The sequence below is a fragment of the Anomalospiza imberbis genome, chromosome 2, assembly GCF_031753505.1.
Source record: "Anomalospiza imberbis isolate Cuckoo-Finch-1a 21T00152 chromosome 2, ASM3175350v1, whole genome shotgun sequence".
NCBI classification, from domain to species: domain Eukaryota; kingdom Metazoa; phylum Chordata; class Aves; order Passeriformes; family Viduidae; genus Anomalospiza; species Anomalospiza imberbis.
In genome coordinates, this window is record NC_089682.1 from 83,466,496 (window position 1) to 83,488,967 (window position 22,472).

Sequence of the window (22,472 nt, forward strand, 5' to 3'; positions counted from 1 at the left end):
GACCCCCGTGCTTGAAATATACTCTTGCACCATTTAATTGATTAGAAATACAGTCTCTACAGCTGATGGCCATGAGTTCAGCAGCCCATTTCTCCCAGTTGGTTCATAGAGCCAGTAAAAAAAAGGAAACAGTATTGATTCCTGTGTACACCAACCATCTTGTTCAATACTGGGCTTGTCTAAAAGAACAGGGAAGTGAGAACAATAAGGGGTTTGCTGCTTACCCTCACAAGAACTCTTTTTTCTTGTTACATTATTCACCACAATAATATCTCAAGGTGGTCCATATTTTCTCACTTTCCCTCCTTCATTTTTTTTAGTCTGAGATCAGTATAATGGCATTGGTCAATAATTGAAAAAACACCATTTTTTGGCTTGAAGTTATCATATACAGCATTAAAGGGAAATGAAACTTAAAACAAAAAGGTTACCATTGCCAGGATAATGCTTCAGAATATCACAACAACCAGCTTGCAAATTAGGAGCCTGCCTTCAAACACAGGCAGCATCATTTATTTCTGGAAAAATACCATTGAGTCTGAGGTGTCAATACATGTACGCACACCACTTTTGGAAACCATTGTTTGCCCTTTTTAATCCACATGCTAAAGATGAACACAGATCACTAAGCAATTACCCACACCATTTGCTTTTCCCGTCTCCAGAATTTTTGTCAGTGGCTGTTTATCTACTTCTCCCATATAATTTTTTATAAAAAACACCTGCCTACACATTTAATACAGGTTTTGTGCTTAACAGTTATATAACAGTTACACTTTTTCTAAAAGAATTTGACTCCTAAAACCATGTAAAAATGTCTGTTCATGTCAAAAAGGGCATAGAAACACAAGTTTGGTTTTAGAGCACAGGAAAGACCACAGGAAACAACAACCAAGGCAGACCAAGCTGTTGGTTAGGTTTAGCCATGCTTCCTGCCCGCGACCTCAATAATTGCAATCCTTGGGCCATTCATTCAGGTGTGTTCACACCTCATAAAAACCAGACAACAATGTTCATGCCTGCTTCCTTGAAGGAGAGGTTGTAGGTCATCAGGTGTTTAGAAGAATGAATATAAGCTGTGATCAAAAGGGTGCTGTGGATGAAACTAGCTGGAGATGACAACTTCCTGGCTTGGTTTTCTGGTCACAAAAACTCATTAAGGAAATCCTCACCAGGCTTCTTTCTTGTCTACTAAAGAAGGAAGGAAGGAGGGAAAGAAAGAGCAAAAGCATCTGAAATCACAGAGGAGCTTTCAGAATTCAGATGAAAGTCATACATCTTTTAGCCACTACAGCATGTAATTTTTTTTAAACAAACAGTATATTCATAGCTCCCTTTTCCTACTGCTTTCTCTGGTATATAATATGGGCTAGTGACAGTATTTGTGGAAAAGCTTATTGCTGGAAACCGAAGGACCGTGACCAACAGCATTCACAGCATTTCTTATTTAACAAAAAACCCTCTACCCTTATTTTTAATCTTCCACTCCAAAATCAACACTTTGGAATTTGAATTAGTGGTACAAGCTACTGAGGGATTTCCTCCCTTCCCCTTGGTCTTGTGCTTCCCAACCATATTAGCAACCATAAAGATTGTGCAAAGGGGAAGATGAAATGCCAAACAACAGAGGTCTCAAATGTTCCCCTAGAGCAAAGCCTGCAGCCGGGCAGCCTGTAGTAATTCTTCCTGCAGAACAGCTGAGAGATCTCTGCAACAGCCCATCCCAACACCGCTCCTCACCTGCTGGTGCTTCACAGCTCAGACTGCCATGGTACTCCAAGCACCATAGCAAGCTTGCTGAAATTTTATGTGCTTTGGCCTTTTGGGTACAAATAAACTTGGCAACAACAGGGATCAGAGTTTGAAGCTGGAAGTTCAGTGTTTGTATGGGTCTGTCCCTGCTGGAAATCTGGCAGGATCATTTATCAGTTGATATTTTCAAAGCATGATGATGGATTAATTTATTCCCACTCATTTACTGGCAGTTGTAGAAATTACCAAGAAGAGATCAGTTTATGAAGTCTGATTCATTTCCTGAAGGGAAGAGACTGAATTACTTGGAAATGGATTAGTGCCTATACATTGTGTAACCAACCCCTGTATGTAAAACATAATGCCAAGTTTAGTGGTCTACCACCCACTGCAGCTGATACTCTTACATGAGCTGCTTTCCCTGCTTGCTCCTGCCTGAGGGAATCCAGCATAGGTCCATTCTTAGCTGCCAATGCCAGCTCATGCAGTCTCAAAAACTTCAGATGTAACAGAACTTAGAAAACTTGAGGTAATATCAGACAGCACTAAAAGTCTCAGCTGCTAAGGCAGCACACATGACAGTCCAGGCAAGGCTTTGGAAGACCCAAAATTCTCTTTTTGGGCTGAATTATAATTGTTCTGACAGAATGGGACATGGGTCTCAGTGGAACAGAATAAAACACGTCACTTGACTGCTGCAAAAAGTATTAACTTCTTAATTTCCATAATTAAATTATATCGGGGCCAATAAAGTCAAAGGTGTCAATTTTGATTTTACAGGTACATTACCTCTTCACCCACTGCCCTCAGCACAATTAACGTCGAGACTGCTTTAGTTCTCTTTTCCCTATGTTAGTACTACCACACTGCCCTACTTAGAGCTCTAGTTTTTATCAGTACTTGTTTCTGCCTATGCTAAAGTAAATTGTTCCCATGGCAGATGAAAAGCATAGAGAACATTTATCTCTAGCAGACAAACACAGGACTATTCAGCAAAGACCCTTTCACCTCCCTCTAAGCTCCTGGCCAGGAGAAAGGCTATGCTGAGGCCTGATCAAGTGCCACAGGAGTCTGAAGCAACGGGACCAACATGTCAAGAACTGGCACAAGGGTATCATGCCTGATGCTGGAGAACAGCACAGGCATGATCTTTCCTGCTGGACTTCCAGTAACTGCAGAAGGGCAATCACCCTTTGACAACTGCTTACTGTTGGTGGAGCTGCTGAAAGAGCGAGTGAAGCCAAGACATGATTCCTAAACCCAGACAAGACGTGTAGAGGATCTCCACTGCCATCAAAACGCTGCAGCTGCCTTTAGCCAACCCTGCATGCAGCAAAAGCTAGGCTGGACCACAGGCCACTTGCCATAAAAGCTGAAAACATCTCCTTGGAAATCCTACTTTTATTCTATCTGATGGAATGCGCATGCTGCTGCAAAACATGAAGCCTTTGAAATGTCAATTTGAACTGCAGATTGAATGACTCCACAGCCCACATTTGCTCTAGCAAAACACAGAGTTGAGAGGAGAGGTCGAGTTTCTCTGTATTGGATGGGAAAAAGGAATGGGGTATGGGAATGAGAAGATACTGATTAATAACACTTAGGATCAAGAAGAAAATTATAAAGTAAGAATAATTCTGTTCATAAGCAAAATGACTGCAAACTTTAAGGCCCCAAAGTGTTCCACAAAGCAGATGCACCTCCAGCTTAAGAATATAATTAAAGCTTTATTTGCTATTATAAGTGAATTTGAAGCCAAAGGTAAATTTACCACATTTGCACTCACTGCTAGAGGTGCAAAATCTCATTATCTCTTATCAACATGGGCAAGGATCTTCTCTCCATATCCCTTCAAGACAAAGCACTGTACTTGTTCTATCACCTGAATCCAGATAATTCAACCTGATGGCAAAATAGGCCACTTCACATTAGGACAGCCTTTTCTCAGATTTCTCTCTACAGGACTCCACTCCTAAGGAAACCATTACTACATTCCTGTAAAGGTCAAAAGCATTGCTTTCTGGGGCTGATCGATCACTACTGTTATTGCAAAAACCTGCTAAGTACATTGATCTTTCACCTCACAGTAGGAGGGAATGGTACAGGGAATGGTACAGGACTTGGAGAATAAAAGACAACATTAGACAAAACTTTGCAGTAAACTTGGCAGCAGAACAGCAGTGCTTTCTACCCAGAACTGTGCTTTGGCACTGCCTTCGATTCAGTACTCCAAATCTTAAGAGTTCCCTGGAAAACTTAATTTAAGTGGTGAATACACATTATGTGACAAGCAAAGCCCATATGTTCAAAGTCTGGCCGAAGTTAGTTACACAATGCTACTTCCTGCAGCCTAAGAGAAAAATTGAAACACCACATTTTTTAGCCCAGCCTCCACAACTGTTCTCCCTCTCATGAGAATGAAGGCAGTATTTTGTCCATCTCAAAATCTGGCACAGTCTAATTTGTAAAATGTATTATTTGTTTTCTGGTAGGCCAATATAAATTTTGGCCATTATTTATGTGCAGTTTCAAACCATCAGGCATGCAGACTGTGACATATAAAGAACCCCAAGAGATGCATAGGGCTTTGTGATTATGTAAAGGTCCCTGCCTCGAGGGTTGTCTGGTAAACTTGCCCTCTCCTGCTTCTTCTTTCACAAAACTGTCCCTTTCCTTGTCCAGGCTTGCTCCAGCCATTCATCCAAACTGCTTGCAAGGGTACCTTAAATCCTGTATGGATTTTTGTTTTACAGTTTTCCCATTTACATCATTTCTTTACCTCACAAAAGTATAAAGAAGGAGGTTTCATTTTCTCTTTCCTAAAATGTCCCATATAGAAAAAGGCTGTGCTGAACAGGATGCACCCTGCTGTGCATCCTCAATACTCCATGGTTGCTGCTCCTATTCCCTCCCATGGTGCCCAATCCCATCCTGCCACATCCAGCAGTGCATGGTTGCATCCATCACTCCTCACACTGTATGTGTTTCCCACAGAAGGGAAACAGCTGTGTTTTTTCTTCCTTCTGGTCTTGCAACAGACTGCATTATGGACTGCTGCAATTCTTATCAAATCTCTGGGAAAATACATGCAGATACCAGAAGTTTTATACAAATCCACTCGTATTTGGTCAGAGTGTGATGAAGCAAAAAGAGCAAAGCAGTGTTTTTAGGTAAATAATCCTTCAGCGTCTGAGAGATTACAGTGCACAGAAGACAGTGATGCACAGAAGACACTTGTACAAAAGCCAGTTGCTCCCCTTAGGGCATTGCTCATCATTTAAGAAGCTTTTAGAGCTCCTGACCACAGAAGCAGCAACACAGTACTTGCATTATGCCCTCCTACTCTCTCCTTCCCATTTGATCTCTGAGCTGCCAAATATTTTCTGACTTCTCTCAGGGCTGTTACAAACACCATTTTACAAAACTTGAGCCACTTTAGAGCAATTCTCTTCCATGCAGTATCACACAGCTAAAAGATCTTGCTGGAAAATCTATGCACAGATCAGCATTGGCAGATGTCATGGAGGCACCAGCGCAGCTGGAGAGGGAAAGAAAAGAGGCTGTCTCTGTAAACAAAATACTGTAAAGTAGCTCAAACAAGCTACTGACATATTTCTATTGTGCTACAATGGTCACATGCAATTTGAGACCTTCTGTCTGCTAAGTGACCCACAATGAAAGGTCAGCCTTACTTAAATAGCTCAGTAGCTTCAAAACTGTTGCAATTAATTTAGTTTAAGGTATTTCAGCCATTTGGTGTTGCAGCATCACTGCCTCCCCTAGACATCTTTATCTTGAAGAGAAAAACCAACAAGTTTCCTGCAACAGTGCATTTTTAGTTACGTGCCATCTCTGGACTGCATGGACTCCATAACTGCTATCTGTTTTTCTTCCAGGGTCCACAGGCCACACACAGAGGTGGCATTGTGCAGTCCCCTCTTGGCGAGAAGCACTGTTCAGCTGTAGAACTGAGAGACTGCAGGGGAAGGTCACCAAGCCTGACAGATAGGAGACACTGATGAGAGATCCAGTCTCTGTGTAAACAGATGCCAGGGAAATTAAGATGGGGTCAGGGAAGACAAGCAGAAAAATGAGAACTGGTTAATACGGAAAGCAGATGCATCATCCCAAAACTTGCTGACACTCAAGAACACTGTTTGGCTACCTAAAGGAAAAAAGAAGGTGTATTAAGCAGCTCTTCTTATTCCAAATAAAGCTTCTAAGATAAGACATATTCACCCACATCTTTTATAGAAGGAATAATCTCTAAATCAGAGAGAGGAGTAAAAGCCATTGCACCTCTAACTTGAAAAGCTCAAGCACCTAAGATTCTACTCTGTCATGCTGCCCAACTGTGCTGCTGAAGCTGGGTCTTGTACAAGCTGTGGTCCAAGTCACATCAAAGCACAGTTTTGCAGCTGTTGTCTTGCAGTTAAGATGTGAACTTTGTCGCATGGGCCCTTAGCTCAGTACGACAGGTGATGCAACTGAAGGAGTTTCATCAATCTGTGCACTGACCTACATGAGCTAGAAGTTTCAGGACAGCTCACATCAGAGAGATTAGACTAAATGTTTGTGCTCTAAATCTTCAACTGACACGCAGGAGGAGAGCATCTTAAAGCAAGGGATCCACAAGCTCAGACAAACTTCAAGAAGTGGTGGCAGAAAGTGGCACAGAGGGTTAAAAAAGTACAACATTGCAAGGTCTCCAACAAGTTAATAAGTGGAGTTTATCACTCCCAACAAGCATTCAGCAAGACATTTTGTGTGCTAATCTCAGATTTTGGCATCTCAACAGGATACATGTTAGTCAAATCCGGAACAAGTACTTTTCAACATCTGCAACAATGTCTGTTTCCAAGTTCTTTTGGGCCTCCTGTCTTCTCTCTTAAGCCGCTTGCCAGCATCCGCTTCTTCTTTGCAAACAGCCAGCACTAACCTCCACCCTGACCTTTATTCCACATACACTCATCGAATTACGACATATCTAAAAAATTCAGTTTAAAAACACACACACACAAAAAAAAAAAAAAAAAAAAAAAAAAAAAAAAAAAAAAAAGAACAACCAAATTGCATCTACAGCACTAGGTATATTCTATTCAATTCTCATCAACAATTTTATTGGTGACTGATGTTTTTATCAAAATTTTAAAAACCTCCAGGCAGGAACAAGTCCTTTTACACTTGTGAAGAGCATCCATACCTTCTGCCCTGCTTGAGCTACTGCTCATGCTGCAATCACCTAGGTGTGAAACTTACAGGCTTAGACTGATAAACATAACACAGACAGCATCAAAATCAGTTCTCACAGCACCTGCACTTCTGCCGTGAACCAACAGCCACACACAAGGCAGAGCAGACATCAGTGATGTAACCCTGTGCTCAGATAAGAATTACAGATCTGAAGAGCAACCACACTGCTGGGCAAAGCAATCACTTTCTACTACTCCACCACAGGAGAAAGGAAACTCAGTTTAGCAAGGGTCTGCGGTTCCTTGCACCCTGCTTGAATACAGCACTGTGTGAAGAATCCCACCTTTCCATTTGAGCTTTTTCACAGGCATGAACTATGATACTGTATGCTCAATGTTCTGGATCTGGACAGGAAAGCCACAAGGAGAAAAAGATTGATTTTGATATACTTGAGGGTGGAAAGTTCTCCATTAGAAGTCATGTCACCACAAAGCCAAAGACAACTCCCACATTTCTTGTCACATATGCATATTCCCATCCTAGTGCACTATTAGTTTAGCAAAAAGATTTTCATTTACACGAGATGGACATTAAGTTGTTGTGCCCCCTAAAAAACCTGCTTGTTAGCACACCCAGAACACAAGCCTTGGACAACATCTGAAGTGCACATCTGTATTTAAAAACCTCAAACTGTAAACCAAACCTATCAATACAAGCTCTACACAGTTTTCACTATGTGAGATGAAGACACTAATAAGATAAGCAGGCTGGGCTCACTGTTTATACAGTGATCCATATGAAGAAGCTGAGACAACTGAGTTCAAAAACAACTTAAGATAATACAAAATAATGGAGAAGAAAAAGGTCTCTACTTCCTTAATACAAAAAAAAAAATTAAATTCAATAAAAAATCTATGGGATTAAGGGATAAATATTCTTCTCCTAGATCTTGTCACCAAGAGACTAGAATGCTCATTTTTTAAAATAAAAGAATTTTGACAATTTTCAGTTGACTGTGAAAACTTTCACTTCTTGTGAATAGTTCAAGAACAGTTCTTGATTTCAACACCTACATTTAGAAGGTCTGTGGCACGGAAATGAGCACAGAACTCTGACCCACAAGAGGGCACAGACCAGAGTTCGTAATTACCAGGAAAGCTGTTTACACCAGCCTCTGTGAAAGTTTTCCTCACTCACAACCCAGCTAGGGGTAAAAAGAGGGCTATTGGCAAAGTGCAGGTTCACCATGATGACACCCAGCCCCTCCTGCCAGTCTCGCACAGTGACATACGATCAGCACATGGGTGACACACGATCAGCACATCGGAGGCCCAGATGAATTGGCACTCACAGCACTGGCAGGCTCTTGAGAAACACACGAGTGTGCCAGCACTGAGCAGAACTGCTTGCACTGAAAGCTGGGTGAGTCAGTGCACTTGTCCCACCATATCTCGTGCTCAGGTAAGATAAATGACACAAAATCTTCTCTGAAGCATGGAGTTAGATATGTCTGAACTTGACATGCCAGTGACCTACTTTTCAGACATGCCCGACACCCACGTCTCCCTCTGAAGGCAACAAAAGACAAGGATGCTTCACAATTTTGAAAAGGTAGTGCATGCTTTTAATACTGAGGAAGCTGATGACGGCTGAGGATCAGCTGTGCACATTAGGAGACTCCCACTCTAGCTTCACATGAGCATACACTGCTATGGATCACTCAAGACTCTACACATTTGGCTATATGTGTCTGTTGATTCCATGTGTTTGCTGGCAGGGAAAGAGCATGGATGAAAGCTAGTAACTTCTTAGAGTCATCCTACATTAGATTTATACATTCCTGGATATCAAATTTTGCCACTATTTTAACTCTCACCTGTCTAGACAGGTGCATCCTTTTTCTTAGAAGAAAAACACAAAATATCTTATCCCTCCAATGCATACCAGCTGTACTGTAGATACAGGCTCAGTCTATTTTGCCCAGATATAGAATTAGAAAACCCACTAAGATTAGGACACAATGAACATCACTCAATTATCACAAGTGACCAGGATTCAGAAGAGAAAAATTTATGTGCATCACCTGTACAAATGACACATACTAAAAAGGAACTCCAACCCTGTTTGGTATACAAAGTTTTGAGAATCTAGTTAAATATGTAAACACGCTTTGCCTCCCCCCTCCCTCCCAATTCCTTCTTCCTCCTCGTTTTGTCTTTCTTTATGAGGAATAACCACTCCCTATTATTACATATTTTTAATTTTATTTCTTAAAATATAAGCATTTTTGTTCTACAAACATGCAGAGCTATATAATCCATGACTAGGTCTGCAAGCTGCAGCTAAAACCACTTTTGTATCTTTTAAAACCAGATAACACCACTAGTACCATACAAAATTGGGACCAGAGACCAAGCTAGCTCCTGCTTTTAAAGTTTTAGGTGTATAGAGCCACATCATGCAGCAAAGAAAACCTTTAAAGTAGCACCTAGCTGTTGTGCATGCAAAGAATACCAACAGCTTCAATAATGATGTGTTCAGCCATTCATCAGCAAAACAATTCCTCCTTCACGTACAGAAGATGCCCCAGCCTGAAGCAATTGCTGGAGATGGCAATTCCAGATGAAGTTCTCTGCAGAGGTTTCAGAATATTTTCCTCACATGAGCAGTGCATATTACAGGGAAATGTGGACAAAACTCACTTATTTGGTTAACAAGTAAAGGGACAGATAACATCTCCATAACGATCCTTAACAGTTTCCAGGAAGCTCTAAAAGCCCTCCACATTCCATGGCCATTAAACAACAACGTCAACACTGACAGAAGAAAGCAGGTCCAAACAAGAAAAGGTGCCACAAGGATCTGCACAAGCCTAATCATAATACACGGGTATTGAAAGTCTGACAAATTATGCTTTCACCCCAGGTAGCCTAAAACCTGCACGCTAGACTCCCAACCTGCTATTCCTTCCAAGTCAGTTTTAGACTCTTAACCTTTTAATTACAATAAAAATGCTAATACAAGCAGAAAATGAAAGACCCATCAACCAACATCTTCATGCCTAAAGAAATAAAAGTCAGGATCATAGCTTGTAACATGTCAAGGATGCTGCAAACAAGTCCCACAAGCAGGCACATTACCTGGTCAATTTCTTTAAACAGAAAATAGCCTGGGAACCTCCAGACTTACCTAGTGTGAAACTCCTGGCTTCTTCTTCTCCGCTAGTTTCTTGAAACTGACATCTCAGTTACTAGTGAAAATAAAGATGTCTCATCAATCCCCTTCCCTACACAGAAATACCAACCTGCAGCATCAACCTGTCATCAACAACTAAAGTTACGTATTTTTGCTAAGGTGAGGGAAGATGCAGAGATTGAGAGAGACATCTATATGCCAGGAAATAAATTTCACTAATACCTTCTTACAGGTAAAAAGAATTGGCTAAGTAAGCCTAACAAGCTACAATGAACCAACACAAGCTCAAGCTTTATTCAACAAAACTTTAAATACATAAAAAATGTGAAGACAATAAAATTGTGAGCATATAACAATATAAAACTCTACTTAAAAGTTCCTTTGACCACACGCTTGTTTTAAGTAGCTCAGCTCCTCTTGCTAGCAGGCATGAGAGTTCATTTGGAGACCTCAACTTAGGTGAACTTAAATGATCTTAAATTTGCACATATTTGACAGCTGAAAACTAAGTCACAGTGAGGACAAAGATGAAAGAAAATACTGTCCGTTTTTCAGAAAGCCTGCAGAGACATAAAAGCAGATACTCAACAGAACAGGCATCCATGAGAAACAGTCCATCCAAATAGCCGTGAGTATCAAAACATATTGACATGCTGGTCAACAACATGTGTCTCTCAATCTTAGGACACAGGTTACACAGTACACCTGAGCTGCAGAGAAACCCTGCCTAAAATAACTATTTATGGGCACTGCAAGAAAAATAAGCACTTATTTTGAAATACAAGATTTTCAAGATAGAATTGTGAAGCTCGAGCTGCAGGGCTGAATCAAGTTTGAGCTCTTTCAGAAGAGACAGAGTTGCCCCTGGGCAGCCTCAGTCCCTGCGAAGTCCTGCTAAAGGGCCTGAAAGCATTCTCGTCCTTGGCAGCTTTTCAACACGGGATTTAACTCCAAGATCTTATCACTGATACACGGTATTTTTAAACAATTACCAAGAAACGTTTGGAGAGGGGAAACGGGAACCAAAACTACTGTTTCAGCCAGTGCCACCACAATCTTTAGGCAAGGTCAAAGATCTCCACAGACTACCCGGCAATCCTCGTGATGAAGAGGATCTCAAATCCCATTTTGCCCACGCTAAAAAAAGTCACTCAAGTCCTGCAAGTTTCAGCGGCGCTCCAGACCGGTCACTGTCCTGACCCACAGAGTGGTGGAGGAGGAGTACGACACTACGCTGGAGACCCCTGCTCCAGGGGGACCCAGTGTGTCTGCCTAAAGCGATGTCCCCATGTGGGACCACCGCCACCTTGACGCTTGCCTGGACTCTGGGTGGTGGCGCCTACAGTCGCACCGGGATGCTGGTGGTCTGCCTCCACCATCCCTCGCCGGCGGGACCCACCACCTCCCGCCGGTGGTGCTGGCGATGGGGGACCATCATCCAGGACCCCGCAACGCGGGCCCAGCACTGCCACCATCGCCGGCAGCAGTGGAGGGAGGTGACAGACCACCGCCGCGGCCCCGCTGAACACCCGCTCCCCGGTACCTGTCTTCGGAGACGCTGATGACCCCGTCCTCCTTGGGAACTATCGCTGCCATGTTCACCACCTCCTGCGAGCCCTCCACTTTGTTGAGCAGGAGGGGCTTGCGAGTCAGCGCCTTGGGCTGGGGCTCCGCCGCCATGGGGCCGGCGGGCACCGCCGCTGCCGCCGGAGGAGGCTACGACCGGGGGAGGGAGGGAGGCGGCCCGCACTGCCGAGGCGGAGGAGGGACTTGCCGGAGCCGGGCGCTCCCTGGGAAGCAGGGACAGCGCGGCGGCGGCGGCGGCGGCACCGCCCCCGAGGGGGCAGGGCCGGGCCGGGCCGGGCCGGGCCGGGCGGGGCGCGGTGCTCGGCGGGGCGGGAAATGGCGGCCGCCCGCCGCCATCTCGCAGACACGGGCTGTGGAGCCGCGCCTTCGCGAAGGGAAACCTGCGGTCCGGCCGAGGTGTGAGCGCACCTCTCCTGCCAGGGCTCCCCTCCCATTGCCGCGGGCTCGGCCCAGGGGCGGCCAGGGCAGCGTGTCCCTCTCTGACCCGTGCCCGGTGTCATGGACTGTCGGCAGCGTACGGCTCCGTGCGGTCCGTCCCACACTGCTGTGACCGCCGGGCGAAAAGAACCCCAACGCGAGTAAAGATTAAACCAAGTGTTGCGCGAAAGTATCTGCATCCCTCTATTTACATTTTCCTGTCTTAGTTTTTCCTGGGACTGAAGGTAAACATGGGACTTCTGCTGCTGCATTAGACAGGGACGCTGGCAGGCAGGGCTACACGCGGCGCCAGCAGAAATTCTCTTTCAGAAAGCTTATTCCTAAGGGAAACGCAGCAGACTTCCAGCAGCTCGTTTTCACCAGGCGCCTTCTTTTCACTCGCTTTTCCTGACAGATTCATTGAGCTCCAAGAAAGATCACTTGCCCAAAGCTCTGTGCTGAAACCAGTGAAAAGGCAGCTTCCTCCGGAGGCATATGCCAAACTTTCATAATCTGTCTCGAAACATTCTGGAAAATCATGCTCAATGTCTGAGCTGCTGTCCTACATTGCAGAAGTTGCCAGCAGATTGGAAAGCGCTATTTCAGCTGCAACTTGAAATTTACCCACGCTAAGCCCAAAGAGCTGCGGTTTTCCTGGGAAAAAAAAAAAAAAAAAAGAAAGAAAAAAAAAAAAAAGTCATGCATGAAAAAATCCAAGATCGGGAGATTTTTTTTTTTTTTTTCCAGGAGACACACAATAGAATACAGCAGCGTCTGCAATAGGACAAATCTTGATTGCCCACTCACATTTCTGTTGCCTATGTAGTAGACAGAGGCAACGGAGGAAAGATAAAGTCAATTCCTTGTGACAGAAATGAAATTTCACCATGTTTAGTAATCTCTTCTCTGCTAAACAAACAAGCAGTGTCTGCAGGACCACAGCAAGACATTTAAACTTTCTCAACTAAACATGACAGGTCCACAAGTGTACCGTAGAGAGAAAGGTCTGGTCAGCAACAAATGGATTACAGGAAATCTGTAGAATTTGCAGAGTCTACAGAATCTGCAGTCTCAAACTATTTCCCTGAGGATGTGTGATTTGACTTGATAACATTTCTTCCTCATCATTTTGGAAGGGAGCTACTACTGAAGAGTCAAAGACCCACCTTCTTTGCTGTGGATGATCCTGCAGTCCTAGGCTAGACCTACAGATAGAAATGCTTGTCTCACTACTTGATTGATGAAGTATGAGGTACTCTCTGAAGATTGATATACTTGTTAGTTTTCAGAATATATCTAAAAATGTCTTTTGACCTGAAGTCTGGTAAGGTCTACTGACCTTGCAGTAGTTTGCTTTCAAGATTAGGCATTTTGGATCACTGCCAGATAAACAGGGGCTGAGTGTATGCTGGAGACAGCAGGCTGCAGGCTCTTGGGAGACCCAGAATCCATTTTCCAAAAAGGCTTTTAAGGAAGAAAGTGGTTGAGAAAATGAGTGTCTTGATAGGTAAAGGTGTGGGTCACGGGACTGGAAGGAGTTGTTTCAGTTGCCTACTGAAACATAACTCTTCCCTATTATCTTGTCTCTCTTATATCCTTAAATAGTTCCAGGTCCAACTACTCCTTCAAGGTTTAAGACACTGTTTAGAGGAAAACACTGAAAGGCAGGCATACATTTTGGACTGAAGTGAAATATTAATATGATAAAATCAAATAAATGCTTTATATAAATAGTTGGTCTTTGGCAATAAGTTCCCTTTGGGGAGAAAGGAAGGAGGAAAAAAAAAGACACACAATGCAAGAGAGATTCCAGAATTCCAGTGGCTATTCAAGATAAAATTCTTGAGGGCATTTTTTTAAAGCTTATCTGTAATGGTGATTTCCTCTGCAAGACCAGGAAAGTACTTGAATAATAGAAAGGTGTCCTGAAGTCTAGTACATCATTTTACCAGGTGTGCAAACTTGAGGTCAGTGCTCTACTCTCCCTAATGAGATGCGGAAATAGGGTTGAGGAATTATGGCACAAAAAAGCAATTTTGCTATGACTGATGGAAGAAAAAGTAATGTATGGAAACCTGGGGAGAGGAGTATGGGAGACAGAAGAAATGTAAAGATTTCAAGGTGAGAACCTGGAGCTTCCTTTTGCATTGTCCCCAACAGTCTTAAAGAGTATTGTGATGGTGGAAAAGGCATGGAAACTACCAACAAGACCTCAGTGTTCTCCCAGGTCTACCACTTTCACACAAAGCAATAAAAAACTTTTAAAAAACAATTTTCCTATCATGACAGAAAGTTGGTAACATGTCTTGTGTGACAGTTCAAAGTTAGAATTGCTGTAGACATCAAGTTTAATGAGAACTTACAGAAGCGAAACTAGGGTAGTTTAGAAAAGTGTTTCCCCATAAAACTGAAAAGAAAAATCAAGCAAATAAATCTCCTAAATATTTCCTAGAATATATTTTTTTCATTTTCTGTCATAGCTTTCTGGTCAGATTGCATGGATTAAAAATACTGCTAGGACTGAAAGCAGGACAACTTAGTATCTGAATCTGAAGATAAGAAAAGCAAGCTTATTCAGTTATTTTTCTGCATTAAAAATGTTGTGGGATTAAGACTTATAAGATGCTCCTCTGGTATTTGCTTTTTGCAAGAAATTGCAAAAATTACATGATGACATCGTTTAAAGATTCTATTTCTTGTCTAGTAGGTATGCTTGGATTATGTGAACTTTCTTGGAAGAGTGTATCCACCAGTAAGACCGAATGAAAATCAAGCTGAAAAATGCAGCTTACTTTATACCGAATTAATATTACCTCATCTTTGGTTCTTAGCATCATTTCTCTTACTCTGTGTTCTGTCATGACACCACGGTAAATGACACATCCATCCCTCTGTTAGTTTTGACCTTTCTATTCTTGAGGCAGGCTGACTTTCCTTCCCTCTTTTGATTGGGGTAGAGCAGAATTAGGCTCCCTGCCTCTAAGCAGCAGCCTTATGTGGCTCATGTTATTCACGCGCAGGGTGAGGACAGAACACCCCGGGGAAGCAGCTGTGCTGGTTCGGACTGATGCGTTCACACACAGTGGAGCCTCTTTCCATGCCCTCGTACTGCACCAGAGTCTTCAAGGACTTTCTCCAATTCCTTATCTGCGCTCTTGTTTGGAGTTCAGGAGTTGGAGCAAACCGAATTCCCCATCTTCTCTGTCAATTTGCTTTAAAAGCTTCTCTCTGGCTCCATCTTCTGTTTGGTTGCTTGGGTTTGGGATTGGTTTTTTATGTCTTATCTATTTTGACATAAAAGGGTGAGATTCTTCTAAGTTTTACATTCTAAAGTTGTTTTAAAAAGTAGGTAATCACATCTAGTGTGACAGTTTAGACAAGCAGAGAGAACCCCGACCTGCAGATGGAAAGAGTGGCCCAGAGAGGAGGGAGCTGAAGGTTCCCAGCTCTGCTGTCAGCCCTGTATTTACAGATTCTCCTGTTCTGCAAAGCTATTACTCCACTTACCAGATGACGTGAAATCCTTTGACCAAAAAGCACAGCAACATGTTCTGTTTTGGTGTAATTGTACTTTTCTGCATAAATATGGCCATTACATGATCTGGCAATGTAAGTGACATCTCTCAGAAATTTCAGCTAAAACTGTCAAGCACTTGGGCCACTGAGTAGGCATAGGACAATTTAATAAACAAATTGGTCTTTTTGTGGGTGGCAGGAAAAACAGCCCTTTTACAAAGTGCTCAACAATAATAAGAGTAATAGTAAAAGTCATGAAAAGAGGCCTCTAAAAAAGAAGAACTGGTTTATGGTGATTAGATTTTAGGCCCAAACTATTCACGCCCTTTTGAGCCATTAAGTAATCTGATGCCAGTTGCTCTCACCCTGCAAGAAGGGAACTAGTGTGGGAGCAAAACTGCCCTTTGACTGATTCAGTGCTGAAATTTAAAATTGCTTTGTTGACAGCAAGCCAGATTTTGGCTTCTGAAGCCTCTTCCTTAATCACCCATGCAAAATCAAATAACTTAGATACAAAACAGATAACCACATTAAAAAGGTAAAAACCATTTGGCAACAAGTAGAGTTGCCTCCCAACAGTCATTGAATACAGTGTTTTACTCCCTCTCATGCTTTTCTTCTCTGCTCATTTGTAAACTAACTGTTTTCCAGCTTTACAATATATGTGATTTACAATTTCTTCTGTACCTGCACTTTTATGCAACTGCAAAAATGCATGCTTAAAATTCTCATCTTCTCCTATTTTGTCATCAGTGACAGCCTTCATAAGATAGTTACTGAAAGGTATTTTTAATTTCAGATGCTACATCATTCTTGGAAAACTGTGAGAAACAAATATAGATGAGCTCTTTATATAGGAAGGCAAACTTCATGAAGTACCAAAATGTTCTGTGGAAAACATGCTTGTCCATCTTGCCTAAAAATATGAAACTTGTTACAAAAATGCACCCTCAAATTTAATCACTGCTCTTTATTTTGCTCCAGGTATTTATCAGTCATACAATAAATAGTGTACCACCTATCACATTTCTATTAATAAGCCCTACCTGCTCATTGTGACAGTTTTCTTCTATATTTAATTAGTTTTGATTTATGTGGCCATTGAGAAAATGAGGACCTATGAGCCTATGAGAAACAAAGCTTGAATCTGCTCTGGGTTAATGTTATGGAGAGAAAGATTAGCATTAAAAAATAAACATGGCAGTACCACTGTGTAGTGCCTTCTCGAGAAAATATATACTTATTTTTAGCTGCCATGCAAGTGCTGTTGGCTTTGTAACTGACTGTGAACATGTGAGAACAAAAAAAAATGATGCTGTGTCAGTGTGTGGGCTGCAATTGAGAACTCCTGGCTCATACATTTTGCCCTATAAGCAGTTCTGGCATTGTATGCAGTCTTATTGCTGTTTCCTTTGTCCTCATTGATCCTGCTATAGTGTTACTCACATTTTGGGCTCCCAACTTTCTGTAAAAAAACCTCTGTAATTTAATTCACTGTCTTTTTGGCAGAACATTCTGACCACTAATTCTTCTAAGCTCATTATTCTCATATTTTTCTAGGCCTAAGGACTAAAGATGTTTATTTTTTTTTCTTCCCTAAATCTTCCCTCTGTGATATTGAAGAATCATAGAGTATCATCAGCAAACACAACTTTGTATCTGGAGAAAATGCATTAAAATCACCTATGTAACATGTATGAAAGGTAAATAAATTTGTCTTACATAATGCATGAACTATATGAAAGCTTTGAAGTATTTCCTTTTCTTCCATCTAAAGTGTGCAATTAAGAACATATCCAGGGACTATCAAGGAACAACTTCTTACGATAACTTTTGTACATTTGGCTTTTGGGTTTTTTAAAATTTTTTCTCACTTTTATTACACATGGATCTACAGTAGATATTGTTAGATTGACAAAATGCTTTCAACCATCTGAAACCTCACAAAGTTCAACAAAGCCAAGTGCAAGGTCCTGCACCCAGATCAGTGTATTACCAATACAAGCCAGGGGATGAATGGATGGAGAGCAGCCTTGCAGAGAAGATCTTGGGAATACTGGTGAGTGGAAAATTAGCTATGACCCAGAAGTGTGCACTCACAGCCCAGAAAATCAGTCACCCTGAGCTGCAACAAAAGTACTGTGGCCAGCAGGTGCAGGGAGGTGATTCTGCCCCTCTATTCTGCCCTTGTGAGACCCCACCTGGAGTGCTGCATCCAGCTTTGCCATCCCCAGCACAGGAAGGACATGGACCTTTTAAAGCTGGTCCAGAGGAGAACCACAAAAATGGTCAGAGGGCTTGAACACCTCTTCTATGAGGAAAGGCAGAGAGAGTTGGGAGCTGTTCAGCCTAGAGAAGAGAAGGTGCCAAGGAAACACTGCAGTCTTTCAATATATACAGGGAGCCTGTAAGAAAGACAGAGAGACTTTTTACCAAGGTTTGTGGTGGCAGGACAAGTGGCAAGGGTTTTAAAATGAAGGAAAGAAGGTTTAGATTAGGCAAAAGAAGAACTTTTTGCAAGGAAGGTGGTGAGGCACTAACATGTTGTTCAGGCACTAACATGTTGCTCCATCCCTGGAAGTGTTCAGGGTCAGGTTGGATGGGGCTCTGAGCAACCTGGTGTAGTGGAGGGTGTCCCTGCCCATGGCAGGGGAGTTGGAACTCAGTGATCTTTAAGGTCCCTTCAAACCCAAACCATTCTGTGATTCTATGATCTGAGTGTACAGAGAGAAAAACAAGAAAATTACTATTAAAATATAAATGACTATTAAAAATATAAAAATGTTTATTGCTTGTTAATATTGAAAGTACCTTTAAGAAGGAATGAAGGAATAATTAAAAAATACAAAAAGTCTGATACAATTTATGGCTAAAAGATCCTAGCAATGCTACTGCTAACAAAGCTCTGACATCATTTTAATACATATTTTTCAATAGGAGGTTTTTGGACCTGGGCAGTTTTCTTGCAGTCAAGCCATTTTTACCCCTTACTGCAATTACAAGAAAAGCTCCATATTGTACAAACAAAGCATCTGAGTCCTTAAAAAATAGGTGTAATCTTTGCTAAGCTGCCAGTTTTCTGAACTCCAGCCTGTGACAAAAGACTGCTTTAAAAGCTTGTAGCTCCTAAAGCAGGGCAGCTGAACTCATTCCTCCTGTAGAAAATTATTTCTGCAAAGAAATCCCAAGAAGCAGCTTGAGAGCAAAATTGCAGAAGTTTCAGTGTATACAGGGACTTATGAGTCACTGCTGCAGGGCCATTTGGAGTTAAAAAATAATCCCAGATTGTCTAATCAAACCTTTGCATATCTTATTCTCTGCCAATGTTATGTGCCACCTTCTCTTTAGCAGGCAAGTCACCATTTCTGGCCATCACTGTGGTAAGAGGTTCCTCAGCCTGTGAGCACATATAGACATCCCAGTAATGCCACATTTAGATGGGCATTATCACGGAGGGTGTTGTAGAGCATTTGGTTCTGATTACTTCCTGGCCACTCCTGATAATTTTTACTCTAGATAGATTGCAGCCAGAATGTCTGATTGCTTTGAACATCTTGCACTGTAGTAGGCCCATATGTTTACCGTCACAATCTACAGAGTGCCCTTTGATTTTGAAGAGAGAACCATATCTGAGTCAGGTTTAGCTGCTTTAGGGAGACTTCTTCTGGGACAGGAGTGGGTGTAAAAGCACTGGCCCACTGTAGGACATCCACCAAATGTTAAAATTCATGAAAGTGGAAGAAAAATTCTTTATTGTAAAAGAGGAAATGCTCTAGAGACAAGAGGCCACATGTGTTTGGATGGCAAAACCAATTATTCAGTTGTGTCCTCATCTGTAACTCAGTGACCTCCTTGTATAAAAATATCATCTGACAAGATAGTAGAAATACTTCTGTGAAGACTAAGGAACTGACGAGTGTACAGCTTGTACCTCTGAAAGTGCACAAGGAAACTCCAAATAGGAAAACAAAGAAAACCTGCGAGTCTCCAGCTGGGAGGGAGGAGGAAAAAAAGTTACACACTCAGTAGTTTTTATTAGCCCCCAAAATTCAGACCAACTAACCCCAGAATAGCCTCTGTATTGTACACTTAATATGAGCACTGGACAATTTTCACACAGAGGCTCTAAACCAGGTATCAGTATCAAAAGATAAAGGTGCTCCAAAGACTCCATAACAGGCCAAGTGATGCTCTTGAAATCAAAATGACTTGTCTGGCATGTTAGATCAGTTCCCAGTAACGGGAGGGGACTAGGGCAATAGTTATTTGCCAGTGAACATGACAAGAAACAATAAGAATTGACCATGTCTCCCAAAGTGTTCAAGTGAGAAGACACTGGAGCAGGGGACGGGTAGTAATTAAGAACATGTAAAGATCCTTTCAACTGTATTGAATGAGTGTTGGAAACAGGTTTCTCCATCTGAAGAAAACCAGAAGTAGATATGCATGTAGGCACATACAAATTAAAAAAACAAACAAACAAAAATCCTCAAACTCCCCCCACCAAAAAAACCAACCAACCCAAAAAAACCCAACAAAACAAGCAAACAAAAAAAACCCAACCAACCAAAAAAACCCCTCACCAAACTGAAAAAGAAACCTTTTGCCAAAGCTAGAGAGACCAAGACCAAAACTGTAGCAAGAAATTCAGTTACCTGCTCAAGCTCTCTAGCTCATAAAACAGACTAGACATTGTTCTTTGAGTTCTGAGGCCAAATTGTGTGTCCCAGTCTGCATTGCAGAACTAGATTTTCTTCTTTACCCAAAAGCGATGATGTAAAATCGCTTTTGAGGAAATGCTCCTGCTCCATGCTGTTCTCCAAGCCAGATCCATGTACCATCTGAGAGGTTGCTAGGAGCTTCATGCCAAAATCGCCAAGTAATCTGCCTATACATTAACTGCAAGAGCTTTGCATAGAATACAAGAGCATTGGCTTCTGAACCTTACCAGTGTAGATCCAGCTGATGAACATTTCTCCAGGGTTTTGGTACCTTACAATCCAGCAGTTTGGACACATCAACTCTTCCACTGCAGAAGCAGGTACCAGTGGGGCATCTAGCAAACTTCCTAGCACTTCAGGAGCTATGTGGAGAGAGTTCCTGGCAGCTGCCAGGACCTTGATTGCTAGAGGAGCACTTGCATGCAGGCAGCCTTATTTCTCTCCCTCATAGTGGCACACATTGAAGTACAAGCCATCCTCTCAAGCACTTCACTGTGCAGATTTATGTTCTAGGGACTTCAGCACCCGGCTTGTAGAATATTTCCCAGGGATGTCTGACTGGACCTGTATCAATCAGCATTCAATTCCTTGACTCCAGCCTCTGGGAGATGAGTGCCAGATGTTAAGGACTCTCTTACCTCCTCTTTGATACAATCCTGCCTGACAATTTTCCTCTCACAAATGCCAATAACCAAACAGAAAAAAAAAATCTGGAAGAGAAACTAGGACAACTTTCCTATGCAGGGATGGGCTAGAACCTGATCTGAATGGGGAAGAGGAAAGAAGGAATGGTTGTGCAGCTGCAGCATGATTTCATACTGTGAACACATCACTCCAGTGCCTTCAAATCCTCTTGTAAGACTACATTTGCCATATGTGTAAAAGTGACAGTCAAAAAGGCTTTGCTACCATAGATCTTTTTAGGTATCTGCCTTTTCCCTAACTTAAAGGTGTGTAATGTGAGTTATGACATGTATTTATGAGAGTACTTTTTCTCTGAAACTATATTTTGATTAATTTCAGGGGTTTTCATTCATGTCCTTTGATTTTGGCCAAGGAAAAATATGGAGCTCTGTGCATCTGTGCGTTGCATGTACACATACATGAACAAAGACTCAGAAGAAAATGAGGGAAAAATACCACTTCTGACTAGGCATAATTCTGAAAAGAAAATTTATACACACTTTATGCTTTTGTTTATAATAAGAGGAGACATGCTGCTCAAGTGCTGACTTGTAGCAGAATAGATTAAAAATTCTTGGACCATCAGTAGCAAGAAATCACAGGGCTGTACTTACAGAGGTCATTAGCTGTCCAGACATCTGTTGGGTAACAAATTCTGCCAAACATAGATCATGAAGCGGTTCTTGAATTATGCAAAGGATAATTTCACAATCCAGAAAACAGAGAACTCAAGCAGAGAAAGAGCTGTGTAAGACTTTCTTATTGCCAGTTGGGAAGGAATTCACTACAGTGTCTGAATTACAGGAAAGTTTGATGCAGGTGGCAGTGGTCTGCTGCATTGCTAGCAGTGCAATAAGGAACACATTTAGATGATGGTCACAATTACACTTATATACTCCACAAAGTAATTGACATTATGGTAAAATTGGCTGTATTAATTAGAGGGACACTGTGACAAAAGTAAAAACTCCAAATGACTCAGTGAAAACTACTGTAAAGCATATTAACACAAAAGTAATAGATTTCAGTATAGTAAAAGGGAATTAGGAAACAATGAGCAGATGCAGAAAAGGAGAAATTGGTACTAAGGTAGAAACAGTCTGGAGCATTCTAAACAATGTATAAATTAAAGCATAAGAGAATCTAATTCCCCTTGAAAAAGGAATATTGTCCCATTTTTCAGAAATTAACTGCAGTAGCCAGTTGGTAAAGGATCACAAATGAGTCCAATTATACCACACTGGACTATAATTGGGTTAAAGGGCTGTCATTTACCTCTGAAATGAGAGCTCAAATGCTATCTGTCAACCTTTGGAATCAGGAGTTATTCTGGCATCAGGAGTTACTTATTAGCTGCTGCAGAAGTCCAGGACGCAGCACAACCAGTCACTGAAAAAACAATGAGTG

General features: G+C 41.9%; 1 protein-coding gene across 1 annotated transcript in view; it reads right to left on the reverse strand.

Moving 5' to 3' along the window:
- The window catches only part of WDFY2 (WD repeat and FYVE domain containing 2), a 59,721-nt gene extending 47,753 nt beyond the window's left edge, over positions 1-11,968 (reverse strand). The window contains exon 1 of the mRNA XM_068182108.1: positions 11,684-11,968. Coding sequence (XP_068038209.1) covers positions 11,684-11,820 — 137 coding nt within the window. The 5' untranslated portion in view covers positions 11,821-11,968. The remainder of the gene's footprint in view (positions 1-11,683) is intronic.
- Positions 11,969-22,472: the final 10,504 nt, after the last annotated feature.